Source organism: Anabrus simplex, chromosome 10 (genome assembly GCF_040414725.1).
Source record: "Anabrus simplex isolate iqAnaSimp1 chromosome 10, ASM4041472v1, whole genome shotgun sequence".
Lineage (NCBI taxonomy): Eukaryota > Metazoa > Arthropoda > Insecta > Orthoptera > Tettigoniidae > Anabrus > Anabrus simplex.
In genome coordinates, this window is record NC_090274.1 from 60672333 (window position 1) to 60694957 (window position 22625).

The following is a 22625-nucleotide window of genomic DNA, read 5'->3' on the forward strand; positions in this document are numbered from 1 at the left end:
TTAGCAATCCCCTAACTATAGTGATCATGAAGTCTCATCTTGCTAAAGGCTTATCCGTGTTCTTTATGTACAGGACGTATGTGTCAAATAATGTCATATCTAGAAGATTTGAAAAAACTGCTTCCAGTACCTTCTAGTGGGTCTGGAACAAGTGGCATGGAAAATGCACTTACCTTTATTATCTACACCTCCCATGAAGTTATTGTACTTATGAATCAGTATTGGTTTCAACCCATTTCCCTCAATGTAACATCCCGTCGTGAGACAAACTGGTTTCCTTGTTTTCGTCTCTTTATAAGCAACCAGTAGAATGTCACCTTGCCTAAAGTAAACGGTTTGCCTAGGTTCAAGTTTTGTACCTAAAACAATCTGATACTGTCCCTTTGAAGATTTATTCACTGTTCCTGTGAGGAAATGATTCAGTATTGCTGAGATGAGTGCATATCAACACTTCAGATTGATATCAGAAGGAAAACTGGCGACTAAATATAGCTGGCTCAGCTGAGTATGTAGCAGCTAGCAAAAGACAGCGGAATTATGACGCTACTTTGGCAACGATTTACACTAGATTAGTGTAAGATGTTATTATACAAACTATTTCATGATTATGGCCGAACATTTATCCTTCAATTGATTCGTAATTAGCACATTTCGATGAATAATAATACGATTATCGAAATAAAATAAAGAGCATGTCAAAACGCCTGATATCAGGCGTTGCCACTCGGCAAACGCATAAAACGCCTGATATCAGGCGTTTGCCACTTGAAGGGTTAAGGCCTCAGTCGCTTCCTTCCCATTCCTATTCCATCGTTGCCATAAGACCTATCTGTGTCGGTGCGACGTAAAAAATATAAGAAAATAATCATGAATTAAATTCTTTGCTTAGTCCATATGAACGCCGAACATCGGTAACATAGAAATATTGTTCAGTCTTGTAAACTGGCGAAGGTGGTTGTTTTTATTGCGATTGTCTTAAGCTGAATAACCGCGTTGCCATGAGCACAAGGGAAATTGTGAAGATGACTAACAAAATGAGAAAAATCGCGAATGCTTGAAGAAAAAGAAAAAAGAGCCTATTTATACTGGATGCCCCAGTATCACAGAGTCTAAAGAAAACATGTTATTTCTGAAAACCGACGAGACCCTGCGTGGCAATGTGCGCTCACATCCACTTCGCAATTTCGTAAGCTTCGCGCTGTTCTGCTCTGCTCTTCCCTGCTCTGCGGCCAACTGCTTCTCTATGTGCGTCCGGCCTAACAGCACGAAAGTACAACAATGTATTCATCCAGTTATATTTTTAATTCAAAAGCGACGACCCATATTTTTCTTGGGCTTAAAAGGTTCCTTAAAGTCCAAATTAATGTTTAACGTCAATCCCCGAGAAAGTGTTGAGGGAAATTTTCGAGATATTAATTACTCACTAATTACTCACAATACAGGCCAATACATTCAACTGGTAAAAATATTCTTGAATTGGTTACTTTTAAACACCTGCACTGCCATTGTAACCGTGCTATGTGTATTTTATATTGACCGGAAATATCTTAACCTAAAAGCAGCCTTTAACGTGATTATTGGGCGCGAATTTCAGTGTTCCGACTCTTCGTTCACGTTCCCTGCAGCTTTATGCTGGACATGGCCATAGCTACACACAGGCACACACCACACAGCACGTTCCGTACAGGCACACTCCCAGTTCCCACTGGCGCGGAGCATGTAATGTTGCCTCTCGAAGTTCTCTACACTGCGCAGTTACAGTCCCGCGTCCCGTGCGCCCGCTGCACAGTTCAGCTAGTAGGCGAAGGGCAGTGCATAGTGGCGCTTCTGATGGGACAGCGAGTCAGTGTCTCCGGCTCGCTTGAGAATGTTTCGGAACAATTGACACTCGGTGTTCTGGAACAGCGGAACATAACTGTGCACCGGCACCTTGTGCCGAAACAGGGACATAGTGCCCAACCCTAATAGGCAAGCTCACAGCTGTGCACCCCAAACCGCACAGCCAACTCGTTCGGTGATCAGAAGCTTGTTTTCATAAGTTATCTCAGTGATGTCGAGCGTGCACTTAGGGGTTGCAAGCTACGATGTTATGTGTGTCTGAACTAGGGACAGCATTTAGCGATCTCATTCTTATTGACAAAAAAATACCTTCAATATTTTCTTATAACCAGTTTGACACAGTGGTAATTAAATTTGTAATTATGAGGCCAAGAACCTGTGGCGACCTCGTCGTGATCTTAGAGTAAATAAACTGCATATTAAGATTACTTTATTTTTTTAAGAATATAATCGTGTAAGGTCTTTTACAGTCTTTTAGTCACACTGAGATCCGTCTCATTTCCATTCTACCCTACCAAGTTATGGATAGTAGAAATAAGAGTTTATGGAATAATAAGATAAAATATAGCAGCCTGTTTTTTAGTGATTTCTTTTAATGTTAAATTCGGTAAATATAAACAGATTTTTGGAAAATATTTTGATGTCTATATTTATTTATTTTTATTTTTTAAGATTATTATTAGGCTATCACACGTTAACAAGTATGATTTTTTTCAAAAGGTAAAGTTCAAATCACACAAGTTCTTTGATGGCTGTATAATCCAATTCTGGAACCACAGACTCTTCCACAATGTTGGCACACGCTGTCTTGGGTAGCCACTGGTCCTTGAAGGATGTTACTTCTGCTATTCATACGCTCTTTCTTAGCATATTTTTGTCGGCAAGGAGTCTCCTCCATTGTAGTTCAAAAGATAGATGCCCTCGGGGATGAGGCGATGCTATTCTGGACGAGTAGATGTCACAACCTCCCAATTTTCTGGGTCAATTTGACATTTCTTTAGATTTGCCTTCAGAAAATCTTTATAGAGTTTTGTTCCCCACCCTGTTTTCTCTGTCTGACCTTCAACTGACAGTACATGATTTGTTTTGGGAGACATGGCTCAGGCATGCGAATTACATGACCTGTCCTACGAAACTGGTGTTTTATTATGAGAGCCTCTTAGGCTGGTTGTATTAGCTTGCTCTAAAACGCTTACGTTATTCCTAGGATTATCCTAATGCATCACTGGTGATATTTTTCCAGGCATAGTAAGTGCCTTATGTATGTAACCCAAGTTTCTCAACCATAGTGTAGAGATGGAACAACAATGGCTTGGTATACATACAGCTTAGTTTGATTGTTGATGTTATGGTTGTCACACACCCTAATGCGTATACGACCACAGGCTGCACTGGCACATTTGAGACAATATTGAATTTTAGCATCAATGTTTGCATTTGTTGAAAGATGATTGCCCAGATAGGGAAAGTGTTCAATATTTTTTAAGCTAGTTCCATTAATCATGATATCACCAGCAGCAGCGTTACAGGTTTGTGGAGGTTGATATAAAATTTGCGTTTTACTGGTGTTTATGTCTAGGCCAATGCTCCTATATGCCTCGTTAAATGCATCCAGATTATGCTGAAGATGATCTTCAGAGTATGCCAGTATAACATTAGCGTCTGCATACTGAAGTTCAAGAATAGAAGCAGTAAATACCTTAGTGTTTGCTTGCAATCTGCTAAGATTGGTAGAAATTGTATATAGGACAGATGGAGGACTATTCAAAGGAAGTATAATACCAATATATTTGTTTCGTTATTGGACTATATTGGTATTATAAATTTACTCATTTGGGACAAATATTTCAGGTTCCCTATGGGAATCAACAACTATAAAGTATGACACCAATATATATATATGTAAAACAATGTGGGGGCAATCACGCAGCCCTGTTTTACACCCGTTGCCATCTTAAATGGTTCTCCATGTCCACTATAGTAAAGGACTGCACCATTCATGTCATCATGCACTAATCAAAGAATCTGTATGAATTTTGGAGGGCAACCAATTATGGATAGGATCCTCCAAAGAGTTTCTCGATTGACTGAATCGAAGGCCTTAACGATAGTAATGAATGCCATATATATAAGCTTAGAAATGTACACGAAATATGACATTGGAAGGGCTGTGTGTCTGAATGCTCTTTAAGATTTATTTATTCCGGGTATTGTTACAAAGAACTTGTTTCAGCTCATAAGACAGAAGTAAATATTTAAAACATGGAACCGATGAATTATTTTATTTTTAGAAAGTCTGAAACTGACAGTGCTCCAATCTCAAATTATACATCACTCTGTGTTTGGGAATGCACAGGTTTATTAACTTTATGAAGTGTTCTGTACAACCCAATGCAGTATTTCTATAGCAAAGGTCAGGTTCTAATAGACCTTGTTATTGTGGATAACATGTTCTTAAGTTATTCCTGTGAATCACGTGTAACCACTGTTTCTATACGGATTCCCGCACAGGTCATTGGTGGTACAAATAGGCTACATTTGACATTTACTTCGACAAATTGGAACGTTGCGATGGTCAAGCATTGCAGTATTTGATGTCATTATTTTGTAATAAAAATTAATCAGCGCACAACTTTATTTGATATAGGTGTTGATTACCATACGGAACCTGAAATATTTGTCCCGAATTAGTAAATGCACGGTATGCACTAGCCGTGCGTCTTGGTAGGTGATCTATTTACCAACTGATGAACCCAACTTAGCACACTGGGGCGAAACACTGGCAACCAGGAATGTGTTAGCTGGAAAATTTATAATGTCCAATAATGGGCCAATGTATTCGTATTACAACTTTATCTATCAACTGAGAAACGTCTATTAAGAAAACAGCGAAACAAATTATAAAACACTGTTTCCTACTTGTCAGATATCTGTTGGTAGCGTTTAAGTACCTACATTACTATTATCCTAAGACTACTGCAATGGTACCATTCTGTCGGGCATACGATTCTCTATTCAACAATGCATCATGAGACAGAATTTACATTCAGAAGTCGATATCAAGCACATTAAGGTAAGGCAACCGTTGTGGAACCATTAGCTCAGGCTCACAGAGCTTTCTAATGATACCCCATATGAGGGGTTGGAAATTAAATTTAGGCAGTGAAATTAAAGATTTTTCAAAACAATTCCAACTAAATATTTTATTCCTCTGTTACCATGTTATTCTTTTGTGATTTGGATCATTTTGTTATGCAAATATAAGGTGTCAAATGTTCTATCATAAGACATCGTAACTGCCGTTGCATGTCTTTTGGTTTTGGAGTTATTAATCCCAAACCATATCATATACTTAAAAATCATCACTGTTTCAAGAACCTCCCCTTACCCCGCGTATTAAACTGAGGCCCAATGAGGGTGGTGATATTTTCGGTCCCACAATCTTTACTTCCCGAACTATAAATCCAAATGTGAGCTTGTGATTTTGTTAAAGTAAGCTACGAATGTGCGTAGCCTAATTTTATAGATATTACCAGAACAGAAAAGATCGGCAAAATAGTTGGTTTACAAAGAAGTACTATAAGATTTCTCTCTTATTAAGACTAAAAATGTTTTAGTAATACTTTTATTGGTAAATTGTTTACAAACATGTGCATATTAACCAGGCAAGAAACTTATATGAAGTGGTCCTTTCTCGTTCATGCTGTCAGACACTGAGAAATGTTCACTTTTGTGAGAGGAAATTGACTTTCTTCGAGGGCTGTAAATAAAGTAGTGACAATATTGATAGAACACAATATTTAAAGAATTAACAAGCACAATCGCATTACATTCCTTCGATGTAGTCACCCGCAAATGTCGGGAAGCTGTTGGGGACCGTTGGCAAGGCGTTCTCTAAATCTATTACAGAACTATTTAAAATAGTTTTACTTGAGTCCGCCTTGTCAATACACCTTATAATGAAAGAAAACTATGTATTTTACCGTACATGTTTCGGAAAGTCATCCATTCCCTTCATCAGTGGTCAGTTCAAAGAATAAAACAATATAACACTTTTGTTTTTTTACAATTTAAAGAAGTATTGTGTCGTCGTTTACCATATCAACGAATAAAGAAAACCAATGAAATATTATAAAATTGAAAAATACATAAAATTTTGTTGAAATGAATGAGAATACCGTATTCACGTGAATAATCCCCGCTACCGAATAATGCCCGCACCCTAATTTTAGGAAGGATCATTTTTAAAAAATGAAATGAACTAAAATTCCGTGCATCAATGGAGTAACATAAGCATAAACAAACATTTTATATCACTCCACGATTTATTAGGGCTTAAATAAAAGATATAAATAGTACATAAGTTAGCAAAGTGCAGGATTCACATACAAAAAAAAAAAAAAAGCAAACATATTATACTACGATTGTAGCAGCAGCGTCCGGCATCCTGCAATAGCAAAACCGCATTGTAATTGTGTATCTTAAAATTGCGCAGAAATACACAATATAAATGAAATATACTGTACATTAATGCTCCCTTACCTGTAATCTTCTTAGCATTTGTCATCACTGGTAGAATCGCAGTCTTCCTCATCGTCACAATTATTGTTCTCCCACAGTACATTGTCCTCGGTTCTGTCCAGCGAATTACAGATCCCGCATTTCTTGAAACTCTTCTCCACCAGTTGCAGAGGAATGGAATCCCAAGCACGTTTTATCCATTCGCAAATCTGCCTCATTTCTGGGCGCTTGATTTTACCAGTAGGCGTAATTTCAGGCACTTTGTCTGCCATCCAAAGTGTGTACACTTGTTTCACTGCCGCCGTAAAAGGCCGGTTAATGCACACGTCAAGTGGTTGGAGAACGGATGTTAGACCTCCTGGAATTATTAACAAGTCTGGTCTACTCCTTGTCAAAAACATTGTGAACTTCTTGAGTAATGTGCCCGTGAAAACTATCTAAAACGAGCATACTTCTGAGATTTAGTAATGCTCCATGGCACCGTTGCCAAACCTGTTTCACCCAGTCTGCTATTAGTCTATTATCCATCCACCCTTTGGGTTGCGCTGTTACGATAACGCCTTTCACGTTTATTTTTGGAATTGTTTTTCATTTAAATATGACATATGGGGGCAGTTTTCTTCAATCTGCGGTTACACAAAGCATAACTACATCTTTGCTTCTCATTCCCGCCAGTTCTAACCATGACATTGGACGAACCTTTTTTATTTACAGTACAATCAAGCGGCATTTCGAAGAAAATTGGTGTCTGGTCCACGTTGTCTATTTGTGAAAGTATATAAGAGTTTTTCTTGCGTAAATTGATCACATATTTGTGAAAATTCAGAATTTTATCTTCATAATCTGTTGGAAGATGCTGCGGGATGGTAGTTTTTCTTCGAAAACTATAGCCGTGACGAACGTGAAATCGTGAAAGCCATCCACGGCTAGCTTTGAATCCCGTAACACCTAGTTCTTTTGCAATTGATTGGGTTTTAGGTTGGCACATTTCACTTGTAACGGCACATCTGAATTGTATCTTTTCGTCAATATATGCACACAATCTTGCTTCAGTCTCAGGAAACTTTGCTTTCTGTCCACGAAATGCCCGGCGATTACTACTAGTTTGCTGAAGCCGTAATTTATTTTTTTCGCCAGTTACGAATACAGCTCTTGTCCACGTCATATTTTCTTCCTGCTGCACGATTTCCTATATCTTCTGTGTCTTTTATAATCTGCAGCTTTTCTTTGACCGTGAAAGACCTATAGCATGTACCTTTAGTTTCCATCTCGAACATGTGATTAACTTCAACTGACACACACAGAAGAATGACACTACGGCCCATGCAAGATAGGCGCATCCCACCATTTCCAGACGCTTTGACATTCCAGACGGTGCGGCCTGGAGGGTAAAGGCCGGCTAGCAGCATGCCAGGCAGGAAGTGCTGTCATCACCTGTTGACAGGTCACTGAGACAGGGACCATTTATAGCATGCTTCTGGCTGAGGCAGGGGCCACCCTGTCATCTGAAGTAGAGCTGCGAAAAGCGAAACAGACAATTACACCGGAAAGACTCCAATTTCCTAATTTCCTATTTTCAGCAAAATAAGAAATAAAGCCATGATGAATCATTATGCAGACTTCTTATTTTCATTAACATTAAAATATAACATCTCGTTTACTAATGTATATGTAGGGTTGTCAGTACTATACTGATAAACAAAATCGTATTTAATAGCAATGATATTTCCCGCTAGATTCGAGCTTGACGCAAATAAAACCCGCACCCCAATTTCTTACCCCAATTTTTTTTTTAATGTGAGGGGATTATTTGCGTAAATACAGTACTTATATAAATTTAAGATCTTCAAGTTTTTCTTCTTTTTTTCTTCTTTTTGTTCCTTAAATGATCATATACTAGTCTATACAGTGGGTTATCTTCTGCACTTCTCTCATTTAAACTTGATTCAAAATTATTTTTTTGTGCATCCTACTACGCAGAGTACAGGTAACATGTCAGGAAATCGGCGGCCTCGGAGGGGTTCCCGGACAGTCCATCGATGGTCTGTGGAAAGGAGACCAATCATGGAGTCAATCTGGTCTTGAGAAATGGACAGCCGATATCATTACCATCATCATTATAGAACCCCTCCAGCGTGCCAGGTAGGGTGGCGTTGAACAAGTCTTCGCCATCACTGTCTGTCCAGAAATGTCTTCTCTTTCACTACTGACTCCCAATTCCCTCCTCTTCTCTCCACATCCTCTCTCAGCTGGAGTAAGCAATTCTTCCTAGGTCTTCCAACTGGCCTTCTTCCTTCAACCCTTTTCTAGCCATGTATGTGGTGTTCTTGTGCCACGCATTCGTTTTACATGTCCATACCATGTTACTCTCGAAGTCCTTAGTTTCTCTTCTGTCGAGTCCACTTCCAGTTCCATTCCAATGTCATCGTTCCTAACATGGTCCTTGCGATGGCCGACCTGCGTGGAGCAAATCCGCAGTCTCATTCCGACCCGCATGGAACTCGTTGACCCATATAAATGGTCCGTTATTGGACATTATAAATTTTCCAGTTAACTCATTCCTGGTTGCCAGCATTTCGATGTGCTAAGTTGGGCTCATCAGTTGGTACTTAGCACACCCACCAAGACACATGGCTAGTGCATACCGTGAAGGCCACTGCGTAGGTTACTTGAAGCCACCGGCAGTTATTATTAAGCATATGGAATTTACAAAATGGACAAGTATATACAATATTATACAAAAGAAAAACCTGCAAAGAATACATGGTAAGTAGGGAACAATTACTCATGGATATGTAAATTGTTCATCCACTGCACTAGGGATACTGAGACATCAGCAAAGTCTTTTCGGTCTCCACCATAAGCACGCAGAGGGCATTCGTCCATTATATGATGCATGGTCTGGACTAAAGCACCACAATCACACGCTGGAGAGTCCCTGAAGCCCCACTGGTGAAGGGAGAATGTAGATCTTCCACAATTAGTGCGAAACCTGTTTAGTAGTGCCCACGTTCTTCTTGGCACACTGAAACCAGCTGGAGCGTGATTTGGATTAAAGATGCTTGGCCACTCCGGAGCTGTACGAAACCATTGCTCTTTCCATTCCTCTTTTAAATTGAAACCAGCATCCATTAGATTCTTAGCTGTTTTCATTGGTGGCTTACGGGATTTCAGCCTTTGTCTCCAGAGATCTGCAACATCTCTGTGGATAGGTAGAGTTGAATTGGACATGATCTTATCATATTCTTGAACAAGGGCTCTTGAACGTCGCAGGCTTGGTGGAGCAATATGGGACAGGACTGGCAGCCAGTACGTTGCAGTAGGCTTCAGAGTACCAGAGATGATACGCATGGTGGTGTTAAGTTGTACATCGACTTTCTTCACGTGGCAACTGTTAAGCCATACTGAAGAGCAGTATTCAGCTGCAGAATACACGAGGCCAAGCGCAGTATGTCGTAATGTGTCCACTGAAGCACCCCATGAAGTTCCACACAATTTAAATAAATATTATTACGTGATCTAAACTTAGATCCGAGGTTTTCAAGGTGCTATCTATAAGATAGGGTTCGGTCAAGCGTTACCCCGAGGTACTTTGGATTAGGATTGTGCTTTAGCACTGAGCCATTAAAGCATACTTGGAGTTTTGTATTAGCCAACTTGTTTTGGAGATAGAAGAAAGCAGATTCTGTCTTATTCATGCTGGGTTGCAGTCTCCAGTTTCTGAAGTAAGAGCTAAGTGTGCCCATGTACTATGAGAGACTTTGCCTCCTTACCAAAAATTGATGCGTACTTGGCCATCAGAGGATATAGATGTTGATTCCCTAAAGTCTCGCATAGTGCATTGGCACTGCCGGTGGCTTCAAGTAGCCTACGCAGTGGCCTCCACGGTTTGCACTAGCCATGCGTCTTGGTGGGTGTGCTATGTACCAACTGATGAGCCCAACTTAGCACATGGGGGCGAAACGCTGGCAACCAGGAATGAGTTAGCTGGAAAATATATAATATCCAAAAACAGACCATTTATATTGGTATTATAAATTTACTCATTCAGGACAAATATTTCAGGTTCCTTATGGGAATCAACATCTATATCACTCCTTGACCCATCGTGAAACCGTCCTATACGGTAATACATTCTCGCCACAGGTTTCATGAAAACCTCAATAACATTCTAATACATTTTTGCCAAGGACAACCTCGATTCTAATCCATGAACGCTGATCACTTTTTGAAAAGGTGCTTTAGAGCGGTGAAATGGACACTCTTCACTTCAATGCCACACAGCAACAACACTCTCAACTGGATGCCCATCAAATGCACACTACACATCGACAACAGCACCACCTGACCGCTCTCGTATCCTATTTGCGCACGCCCGATCTCCTGCGAGTATCTGGACTACGTTGCCAATACTTTCTTTACAGTCCTTGTATTTTAAAAAATCACAAGTAATACAAGAGTATACAAAACAATGACTCAAACAAAATAAAAACTGTAGCAAAATAATTTAAAAAATTCTGGAGTAGAGTATCAGGCTCAAAAATGATATGCTGCACAGAAGAGGAAGCCAATTTTTTAAGTATAAATATGGATTATCTTTTCATAAGACTAATTTGACAGAGAAAGGTGCGAGTTAGAACCTCATAAATACAATAAATGTTGGAGCTGCTTCTTTGAATGTGTTTCTGACTTAAGTATGAAATTATTAAAAATTTTAAAGTTGCGAGTTTTCACGTAATCCTTGAAACATTCTGATGAATGCATTTTTGCCAAGGGCAACCTCGAATCTAATCCAAGAACGCTGAACACTTTTTAAAAACGTGCTTTAGAGCGGTGAAATAAACACATTTCACTTCGACACCACACAGCAACAACACTCCCAACTGGATGCCTGTCAAATGCACACTACACAACAACAGCGCCGCCTGACCGCTCCCATATCCTATATGTTGGTTAGTGAAAGACCTGTTCATATTTCTAATAGCAAAGTTCTACACGTTTACAAATATATAAAAATAAATTCTTAAAAGAAGAAAATTTCTAATCTACCCTATGATCCTGAAACGACCAGCATTTCATCTTTAAAAAAATACTGTAACATCTTCCAATATCTACAGCTCTTTACACCATCTCACGATAGAGTGCATTCATGTTCTTGATGGGGAGGGGATGGCCTGCTGTATTGAACACCCATTCGTCTAGCGGGAGCAGACAGTCGTCGCTGTACAGCATGTACAGGTACTGGAACAAGATAGAAACAAAAGCAATGTTTAATATCCCTTCTGTTGCTATGGACTTTTAATAAGGTGTTGTAATCTTGTTCTGTAAGAGTTTCTTAACCTGTTAAGAAAAATTAATATAGCATGGAGTAAATATATATAAAAGTTCTGTGCACCTATAGTACGCGAAACTTTTCTTGAGCCCTGAACTCCATAGTGCTGAATGGGAACTAGAGCTCAAGAAAAAGTTTGCGTACTATAATTACTTCAGTAGTCAAGATATAACTTCACTTTTACTATATGAAATCAGATAAATTACTGTCACAGAAAAAGGGCGCCAGCTGAAAGGAAAAGGCAGTAAATGTGCTTAGAGACACTGAATATTTTTCACGTACATTTTAGAAATAGTCGTTGTACGGATAACAAAAATTTGCTCCCACAGGGTCACCAATCATTTTCAATGTACCTAACATGAACGATCAACCTAACAGTGAGGATACAAAGCAGTTTTTATATGCTGATGATCTTGGTGTTGGAGCACAGTCCAAGTCATCCAAGGACACAGAATCCAGGCTGCAGACCTGCCTCGGCGATCTATCCAAGTACTACAAACAACTTTCTAAAACCAAATCCTAGCAAAATAGAGGTCACACTGTTCCATTTTAACAACTATGCACCCAAACATAAACTGAATATCTGTTGGGAAGGAAGACAACTTGACTTCTTTTCAGCCATCAAGTGCCTTAGGGTCCAGCTTAATTGTTCGCACATTGGGCGAGTTGGATGTGGGGATAGGGACGCGCAACTGTGAGCTTGCATCCGGGAGATAGTGGGTTCGAACCCCACTGTTGGCAGCCCTGAAGATAGTTTTCCATGGTTTCCCATTTTCACACCAGGCAAATGATGAGTCTGTACCTTAATTACGGCCAAGGCCGCTTCCTTCCCGTTCCTAAGCCCTTCTTCTCCCATCATCGCCATAAGACCTATCTGAGTCGGAGCAATGTAAAGCAAATTGCAAAAAAAAAAAAAAAAAATGTTTGCACATATTTAAAGGACACTACCATTCCATCACCATGAACATCAGTGAAGAACAACTGGCTGAGGATGTTAACAAGGTCCAATCCTGTGGTTGGGGTACGCAGATGAAGAATATACCCCCTGCCTGTCGGCGGCGGCGGCGGTTACTCGTTTCCGAGTTTACAGATTTCCTGGCTAATAGCTTACTTCAATTCACAGCAGTCTGTGTTTAAACTTCAGGTGACTGTACAGGCCAATTCTTGCGTAGAACATACGACCACACATCGTGCAGCTGAGGGACGGGGGAGATCTTGGTTGGGTTTGGTGAAGTTTGCGTTCCTGTCGCTTAATATCTTCATGTCTGCGGCGTTCTTGTTCGAAGTGTTGAACTGAGCCACAGACACTTTGTCGCCAAAGTAAACGGTCCTTGGCAAGTGTTTCCCAGGTTTGTGGGTTTATTTCTGCCATCTTTAAGGTTTGTTTCAGTTGGTCTTTGAAACGTCTCAGTGGGGCACCCCGTGGTCGTCAACCGGAGTTAAGTTCACCATAGAGGATCTGACGTGGTAGTCTGGTGTCATTCATACGGTGCACATGTCCTGCCCATCTGAGGTGATGGCCAACAACCAATGATTCTACACTCTTAGCACATGTTTTCTCGAGAACTTCAACATTAGAGACGTAGTTTTACCACTTGATGTTCATGATGGAGTGTAGTTTTTGTTGGTGAAAGAGCTCCAGCTATTTGATGTGACGGCGGTATAAGATCCAAGTTTCGCAGCCACAGAGAAGTGTAGAGATGACTAAAAGGGGCGACCAAGGGGTGACTGAATTAGAACCATGAAACTACTTGTGATTAGTAGCATCACACAGGAAACACCATGGGTCGCCTTTACCTGCGAGTAGTACAAATATATTAGGTACACAACAGATTTGTAATTAGCAACAGAGAGTGGTTCACTGTGGTTTTAGAGTACCTGTGATTAGTACCACTATATGCAGAACATCATGGGCTTACGTTGCCTGTGATTAGTTCCATTATGTGAGAAACACCTGTGCGACGTATAATACTTGTGATTAGTACCATATTGTGTGGAACACCGTGAGTTTACGCTACTTTTTATTAGTACCGCAATATGAGAAATACCATAGTTCTACCTTACTGATGATAAGTACCATTACGAGGGACCGTAGACCCGGAATTTTGGACCCCTTTAGACAACAAGCATCACTGATTCAGGATTGTGCTTTGGAAGCAGTCCCATGGTCAGAAAAACTATTGTTTTAAGATAGTTCCTGGAAGGTGGGTCATTGCACGTCGGATTCACTGATTGTTTTAAGTTCATAATCATTGTTCATTGGCGTCTTTTTGAATTCTAGTCAGTGGATTGATTTTGGAATTATTTTTTAACTTTCAGTATTGTGAGTTGGATCCAATGATTATTTTAAACTCATATTTATCCATTCATTCTTTTTCATCATATTTTGAATTCTGGTCAGTGGATGAATTCTGGACTTTTAATTGTCATCACATTTCGTCTCATTTTCATTCTTTCATTTTCAGGGGCTGATGACCTAGATGTTAGGCCTCTTTGAACAACAAGCATCATCATCATCATAAACAAAGTCCACTTGGGGAGCAACTGTGCAAACTACAGCCTTGCCACTTTCTTTCTCTGCAGCAGGGTATGCTTGTCCTGTACAAGCGAACTCTGTCAATTCCAAGAAAGTGGATCCTGCCTTAAATGAAACGAGTCCTTGTTTTTTTTTTTTTTTTCATTCACTTCACTTTGCACCAACACATATACAGGTCTTATGGCAATGATTGCAGAGGAAAGGGCTAGGAGTGGGAGGGAATCGGCCATGGCCTTAATTAAGGTACAGTCCCAGCATTTGATTGGTGTGAAAATGGAAAACAATGGGAAACTATCTTCAGGGCTGCCAAGAGTGAGGTTCGAATCCACTATCTCTCGAATGCAAGCTCACAGCTGCGCGCCGCTAACCACATGTCCAACTTGCTTGGTTCGTATCAGCTCTGGATGCCTGTCAAAAAGGTGTACCAATCGCTCTTTGATCGCAAGTAGCAGCTGAAACTGAGGAACTGAAAGACTGAAACAAGAGATGATCAGTCTCATCTGCACAGCCACCAAACAATAAGACAATGCCTCAAATCATAGAAGAGTTTTATGAACAGCATCAAGTCTGCAACAGCTCAACTAAACACTAATACCAATATACACTGACTTAGCAAATGTCATGGGATAGTCACCTAATAGTGTGTGGGGGCCTCCTCTGCCCTGCAAACTGCAGTGAGACACCATGGAAGTGAGTCAACAAGTCCCTGGTAGTCCTGGGGACGCAGCTGACACCAAATCGTTTGCAGAGTGGCCACCAATGCTGGTCTGTTCGTGGGTGCAGGATCCATGGCATGGAGCCTGCGTTTCAGGACATCGCAGATATGCTCGAAAGGGTTCATATCGGGGCTCCTGGATGGCCATGGCAGTCGTTGGACCTCCGCTACATGTTCCTGGAACCATTCCCGGGTGACATGGGAGCGATGTGGCGGCGCGTTATCATCTTGAAACACCGCAGAACCGTCTGGGCGCTGGAAGGCCAAAAAATGGGAGGAGATGGTCTCTGAGCAGCTCAACATACCGCGTACCATTCAAAGTCTCTTCCAGAACAACTTGGGGGCCCATTCCATACCAGGAAAATGCACCCCAGACCATAACAGAGACACCAGTACCCTGGACCACACCTTCGAGGCAGGCAGGATCCATCGCTTCATATGGTCTGCGCCATACACGGTGCCTCCCATCGGCATGGTACAGTTGAAATCGTGATTCGTCCGACCATATCACGTTACGCATTATTCCAATGTCCATCCCTGGTGACTGGCGCCAAATGCGCATCGTTGTGCCTGATGACGTTGGGTTAACAGTGGCACCCGCGTGTGGCGCCGGATCCCATACCCCATAGAACCCATGTTCTTACGGATGGTCCACTGGGAGACGTGTCTAGCATGGCCTGTGTTGACTTGAGCCGTGATTTGTTGCACAGTTGCCCGACTGTCACTACTGACAATCCATCTCAGATGTCGCCAGTCACAGTCATCGAGGGTGGCTGGACGGCCGGTCGTTCGTCTGTTGTGGATGGTGACACCCGCATTCAACCATTCACGATACACCCTGGACACGGTTGATCGCGTGAAGCCGAATTCCCACACCACTTCCAAAATTGTACTTCCCATCTGTCGGGCACTGACCACCATACACTGTTCGAACGGTGTCAGCTCACGACGACGTTCCATGTTACACCTGTCTCATGCACAGCCACTGTTCACAAGGTCTCCTATACAACTGCCGCTGGCACACGGAGCGTGTGGTGCGCAGACAATACACCTGCGCATCATTGCTCCGCTATCCCATGACATTTGCTCGGTCAGTGTATATGGTCCGTTATTGGACTAAACGCTCTCAGGAACCATGGCAACAACAGTCGACCGTACCAGACTAGAATAAGACAACAGAATGGACTCCAACTAACATAGGATATAAACATTACAACTGGTGTTGTAAGTTGGGACATGTTTCGCTTAAGGTCGTAAGCATCATCAGCCGAAATAAATCTTAGCCTAAAGTTAGGTCATGGCCCCGAACCTAGTCTCTTTAAAATATATGGTATTCTAAGATTCGACATTTACATTATAGAAAATCAAATAGGCTGAAACCAGTGTGAAAACATATAAGAATGTTCAACTTGGCTAAGAGACAAAACACACAATCATGTTGACAGAGGTTAAAAATATAAAGTACAACATAGAGCTGGTAGTGAAGTAATTAAAATCATATGGGATATCATTGCTACCAGTCAGTCAATAAGAATGTTCATATATAAAACTAGTGTGAAAACATATAAGAATGTTCAACTTAGCTAAAATACACAATCGTATTGACAGAGGTTAAAAATATAAAGTACAACATAGAGCTGGTAGTGCAGTAATTAAAATCATTGCTACCAGTCAGTCAATAAGAATGTTCATACATAAAAATGATTATTATATTCTTTGGAATGAAGATGGTAATTAGAATTGTTAACTAATTAAATCTCAATCTTGCACAGACACGTGAGTCGGGTACGAGAAATCACATATTGTAGTTGACTTGGAGTAGTAACATTTCAGACAGAATTGATCACACCTGAAGCTGCTTATAGGTAGAGGCCAATATCCAGTTCCTTTAAAATAATGGTTAAAGCCGAAAACAGGTGTCTTCATTTTAACTGGGAGTTCAAGATCATAAATGGACAAAATAAGATGCAATGTGCGTGAACTGAAGTCTGTAAAAAGGAAAAAGATGTACTCAGTGCCTTGAAAATAGTGTTCAAGATGAGAGTCTAAGATCGCTTACCTCTTATGTTGGAAAAGCGTTGACTGGTCACACTAGCTGCATGAGGGCGTCTGGTAAACATCTGCCCGTTGTTACGTGTGTTGTATTGGTGTACTCATTTGAGTGGAGAGCAAGTCAGGAGGGGAGGGGTAGGTGCAACAATGGGAGCGCTAGAAGTTTTTTTTTGCTATGGGCTTTACGTCGCACTGGCACAGATAGGTCTTATGGCGACGATGGGATAGGAAAGGCCTAGGAGTTGGAAGGAAGCGGCCGTGGCCTTAATTAAGGTACAGCCCCAGCATTTGTCTGGTGTGAAAATGGGAAACCACGGAAAACCATCTTCAGGGCTGCCGATAGTGGGATTCGAACCTACTATCTCCCGGATGCAAGCTCACAGCCGCGTGCCTCTACGCGCACAGCCAACTCGCCCGGTGCGCTAGAAGTTGGCGGCGGAGTTGTATTATGGGGAGGGGGTAAGGTGGAATCTGTTATTACGACCGGAGGGATATTTAAAGGTTTATAATTGAAAATTTTTGTGAAATTATTATGATTTATATCAAAATTAGTGGGTAACTTAGGGACTTGTTCAAATAATGGGCTGTTGTTCTCTGGGACATCATTCAAATTATTATTATTATTAAAATGTTGATCCAAAAAATGTAAGTATTTTCCAACACGGTCATGAAGCTGCTTTTATTTACATATTTAATAATGTGGAGGACCTGATCAATTGTAGAATAATTGTGGCCAGAATCCCTCATGTGGTTGCTCATAGCAGAGTATTTTTTATGCTTTAAGGCATTATAATGTTCCAAGTATCTAGTTCTAAAACTACGACCAGTTTGCCCGATATAAGAAAATTCACACTGGGGGCATTTAAGTCTGTAAATACCAGAGTTCAAAAATTTGTCCTGAGAAGTATTTACCGAGTTGGAATTAAAGAATATGTTCCGATTAGTGTTCCAGGTTCAGTAGGCGATTCTGATATTATGCTTCTTAAACGGATCAGTAATGCTGTATATTGCCGGGTTAGTGAAGGTGAAGGTGGCAGTGTTTATTCTTTTGGGCTTATATGGACTTAAATTTGTGGCATTTTTAAAATTTTATTTTACCAATAATCTTATTATCAGGTTAGATTTATAGCCGTTAAGTTTTGCAAGTTCTTTTATGTATTCAAATTACTTTTTCCGGTTAGAAGGGGGTAGTGGAACATTTAATGCTCGATAAACTAAACTGTAGCAAGTTGCTTGTTTATGAGATTGAGGGTGTAAAGACTCACTCTTTATTGTCAAAGGAGCAGCGGAGGGCTTTCTGTAAATTTGGAAAATAAAATTATCATTAGCTCTGGTCAAGGTTAAGTCCAAGAAGTTTAAAGACTTGTTGATTTCGTCTTCCTTATTGAACCTGATATTGTAGTCAAGGTCATTAAGGGTCTTTAATATGTTATCACTAGTATTGTGGTGTGTGTCGATGATGGCGAAAGAACACTAGGTTTGGGCCCCTGACCTAAGATTTATTTCGGCTGATGATGCTTACAACAGTTAAGCAAAACATGTCCCAACTTACAACAACAGTTGTAATGTTTATATACTAAATATAAGGAAAGACAAGTATTGAAAAAGTGGTGTAATTTATTATTCTTATTTTAATGTTCATAGTGAGGGCATATGACGCTGTTGGTGATTCGTGGGAGTGTTAAGCCTTGAGCAGACCCTCTGGTGCTATTGGAAAGGCGTAGGCTATGTGCCGGCACCAGGTTTCACCCTCTCCCTTCCTACTATCATATATCACATCATTCATTTCACCTCATTAACACCTCTGTTGACATCAGGAAGGGCATCCGGTCATATAAATCCGCCACAACAGATTCATCTCACCTCATACCCGACCCCGTAGACAAACGGGACATGGGTTGGACGAACATAGCGGATCTGAGAGTGATGTTGCACAGAATGGAAATGATACAGCACTACTTCCTCAAAGTACGAAAGTGATTCCGACTCTCCCAATGTTAGTTTATTGAAAGTAGAATTGAATGCAAGGTTGCCTCCCGATCCTCCCAAGATTTTCCTGAACAGTATTTTCTCCTATCAATGTAAATTATGACCCAGAAGATGATCACGATTTTGTCAACCAATTTATTGACAATGAACTGGTGGATATTGTTGTGACGAAGACAGATGTGCCAGACCACAGAAATGTTCTGTTTGGAATGACGTACTTGTGATGAATTATTGGTATTCAGCAGCATACCAGCTTCATTGCAGAGTAGTCAGCATTGTGGTCTTCGGTCCTATTCTCACATGAAAGGGTCCACCTGTTCAACACTTTATCTCATATATTGAGTTATATATTAGAGGGAATCAGAGCCTCTGTGGCTCGGCCGGCAGCACGTTGGCCTCTCACCGCTGGATACCGTGGTTCAAATCCCCATCACTCCATGTGAGATTTGTGCTGGACAAAGCGGAGGCGGGACAGGTTTTTCTCCAGGTACTCCGGTTTTCCCTGTCATCTTTCATTCCAGCAACACTCTCCATTATCATTTCATAGCATCTATCAGTCATTAATAAATCACTTTGGGAGTGGCGATCCTACTGTACTAATAGCCTATATATGATTCATTCATCATATCCCTGACCCAGTCAAAGACTGGAAAACAGGTTGTAGGTTTTCATTTTCATTAGTGGGAATACATGTTTTGTCTATTATGGGGACATCCTCAGTCCTTGAAAGATAAGCATAAGATTACAAAGTCAACACTTATTACATATTTGGTTTTTTAACCTGATACCATACTTTGACGGAATCTTCCGTCCAGCGAGTGAAAGCTGCAGACATAGTTTGACGGGCGCGCAGTGCACAGACGACCTACAGACACACACTTACGGTTACTGAGTCAGCAAGGTTTGTTCTATAAGTTTTAAAATGTAACCAATAAATGTCAGGATTTCCCTGAACTTCATTTTTATATCATGAACGGTAACTCGCTCCTGGAATAAGAAAAATAAAACGCACCTCAGCGTGTGTGTTTTGTAAACAAATATGGCAGCAGCTGGAGTGGAGCAGATGGTGTTATTCATGACTGGCTTGAGAATATTGATGTTGAGATTCACTATGAAAGTGTGCAAAGTAAAAATAATTCAAAAATAATTCATCTTCAATGATAACGGTGAAAGTGAACCTGATTCCATTTCCGAACGGATAATTCAAGATTTACACAAGGTGCGCAACAACATCAACAGGTAGGAACATCAGTAATGATTCGAATTGGGAACTTGAAGCTAATCAATTTACTGATGTCACATGTAAGCCAGTTTGTGAAATTCACTCTGTGGTGAGGAAAATGTTAGAAGATAATCCAAGAGAATTGTAAGTGTATGAAATAATATCAAGTAAATAATATTACATCATTCTTGGGACTAGTTTCAGCCACTTAGTGGCCATCTTCGGCCAGTTCACAAGGAGGGTTGGACAAGGTCGTAGACGCATGACAACCCCAGAGGATGACTGATATTTGACCATCTGTGCGTTGCGGCGTCATTCAGCAACTGCCAGAGAACTTCAGCAAGACCTCAGGAGGGTCACTGGAGTCATGCCGTCTGACCAGACAGTAAGGAACAGGTTAAGAGAAGTGTCCTTATGAACCAGACGCCCTCTTTGAGTGTCCCGTTTAATGCAGCAACATCACGCAGCTCGTCTTCTGTTTGCCCGTACCCACGTCAACTGGTAACTTCACCAATGGAGACTTGTGTTGCTCAGAGACGAGTCCAGATTTCCCCTGACACAGCGTGATGGACATCAACGTGTATGGAAATGCCGTGGTGAGCAGTACATGCCAAATGTTGTCCAGGAAGGCGACTGATTTGGACAAGGTTCTGTGATGGTGTGGGGTGGCATCAGTATTGATGGCCGTATGGATCTTGTCGTCGTCCGTGGTAATCTTACCACTGTGGGGTACATCGAGCAGATACTGCTACACCATGTGTGAATTTCTGCATATGGTGTTGGCCATAATGCACGACAATGACAGGACTCGTGTAGCTTGCATTACCAGAGCTGTCTTGCGAGAACTGGACATACAAGAGATGGGATGACCAGTAGTGAGTCCCGACCTTAATCCCATCAAGCATGTGGGGGATAGGCTTGACAGAATTCTCTGTGGGCGTCCTGTTTCACCACAAACTCTCCAAGACCTGGAACAGGCTCTCATTGAAGAATGGGACCTGATACCGTAACATGACATCCGTCGACTTATACGGAGCATGCCACATAGGTGCCAAGCTGTGATAAATGTTCGTAGAGGACATACACCATACTGAAGCTCCCCAACTGTGATAAAAATCCACCTTTGAGGACTGTTATCGCTTTGTTTTCGCCCCTATTTGGACATTTCCGTTTGTGTTTTGAAAATGAACCTGAATCTATCGATGGTCTTTTGTATACTTCAACGGTAAAGAATAAAGGTATAGTTGGTAATATACCTGGGTGTGAGGTATTGTTTTGTGGAGCAGGGCATATGTTCGAAAACATGTTCCCCTAATTTTTTAGAACTGTGTATTATGCACACTTCTTGCATTATACCTTCGTTTCCTCTCGAGGAAGAACCTGACTGTCAACAGAATCATAAATTTTATCTATTCAGGGCTCTCTTGAGACTGCTTTTCCCCATCCCTTTTCCTTATCACATGCTGTCTTGCATTCCGTTGGAAGTGAGTGGAGATGGCTTCTACAAGCAAGCGCGGGTTATCGACTGTGGATATAGAGGATGTTTTAGAACAGTTGAGTGGCTCTGACGAAAGTTTGTTAGATTGAGATGGTGATTTGAGTGACGTGGATGACATCGCTGTACCTGAAGTCCTCGGTTCGGAATCAGATAGGAGTGACAGTGTGCAGAATGGCAATGTGCATGTCACGCCTAATACATTGGAAACATGGTGTGAAGGTTTTTAAGATGTTCTTCACGGATGAATTAATGGAAATAATAGCTGCAAACCATGTGACCTTGCCACGGTGGGGAGGCTTGCGGGTCCCAATGAAGCAGATAGCCGACCCGCAGGTGCAACCATATCGGATGGGTATCTGTTGAGAGACCAGACTAAAGAATGGTTCATCGAAAGGGGAGTAGCAGCCTTTCGGAAGATGCATGGGTGGCAGTCTGGATGATTGACTGATATGGCCTTGTAATAATACTCAACATGGCTTAGCTGTGTTGATACTGCTACACGGCTGAAGGCAACGGGAAACTATAGCCGTAACTACCTCCTGAGGACATGCAGCTCTCTCTGTATGAATGACGTACTGCCATTAGGCTTCCTCCCAGGTAAAATATTCCAGACGTAAACTAGTCCCCCGTTCGGATCTCCGGGTGGGGACATCACGAGAGGGGGCGATCATCAGGAAGATGGATACTGACATTCTGCGAGTCGGAGCGTGGAATATTAGAAGTTTGAATCGTTGTGGTAGGTTAGAGAATCTGAAAATGGAGATGGAGAGACTAAAGTTAGATGTAGTTGGTATAAGTGAAATACATTGGCAGGAAGAACAGGATTTTTGGTCAAGCGACTACCGAATTATCAACATGAAATCAAACAGGGGAAATGCAGGAGCTGGTTTAATAATGAATAAGAAAATAGGGCAGCGGGTA

The 22625-nt window shown here is 41.2% G+C and overlaps 1 protein-coding gene across 1 annotated transcript in view; it reads right to left on the reverse strand.

Annotated features, from left to right (window-relative positions):
* Positions 1 to 10825: 10825 nt before the first annotated feature.
* LOC136881806 (mannosyl-oligosaccharide alpha-1,2-mannosidase IA) overlaps positions 10826 to 22625 on the reverse strand; it is a 90238-nt gene continuing 78438 nt past the window's right edge. Inside the window, exon 9 of the mRNA XM_068229396.1 lies at positions 10826 to 11601. Coding sequence (XP_068085497.1) covers positions 11482 to 11601 — 120 coding nt within the window. The 3' untranslated portion in view covers positions 10826 to 11481. The remainder of the gene's footprint in view (positions 11602 to 22625) is intronic.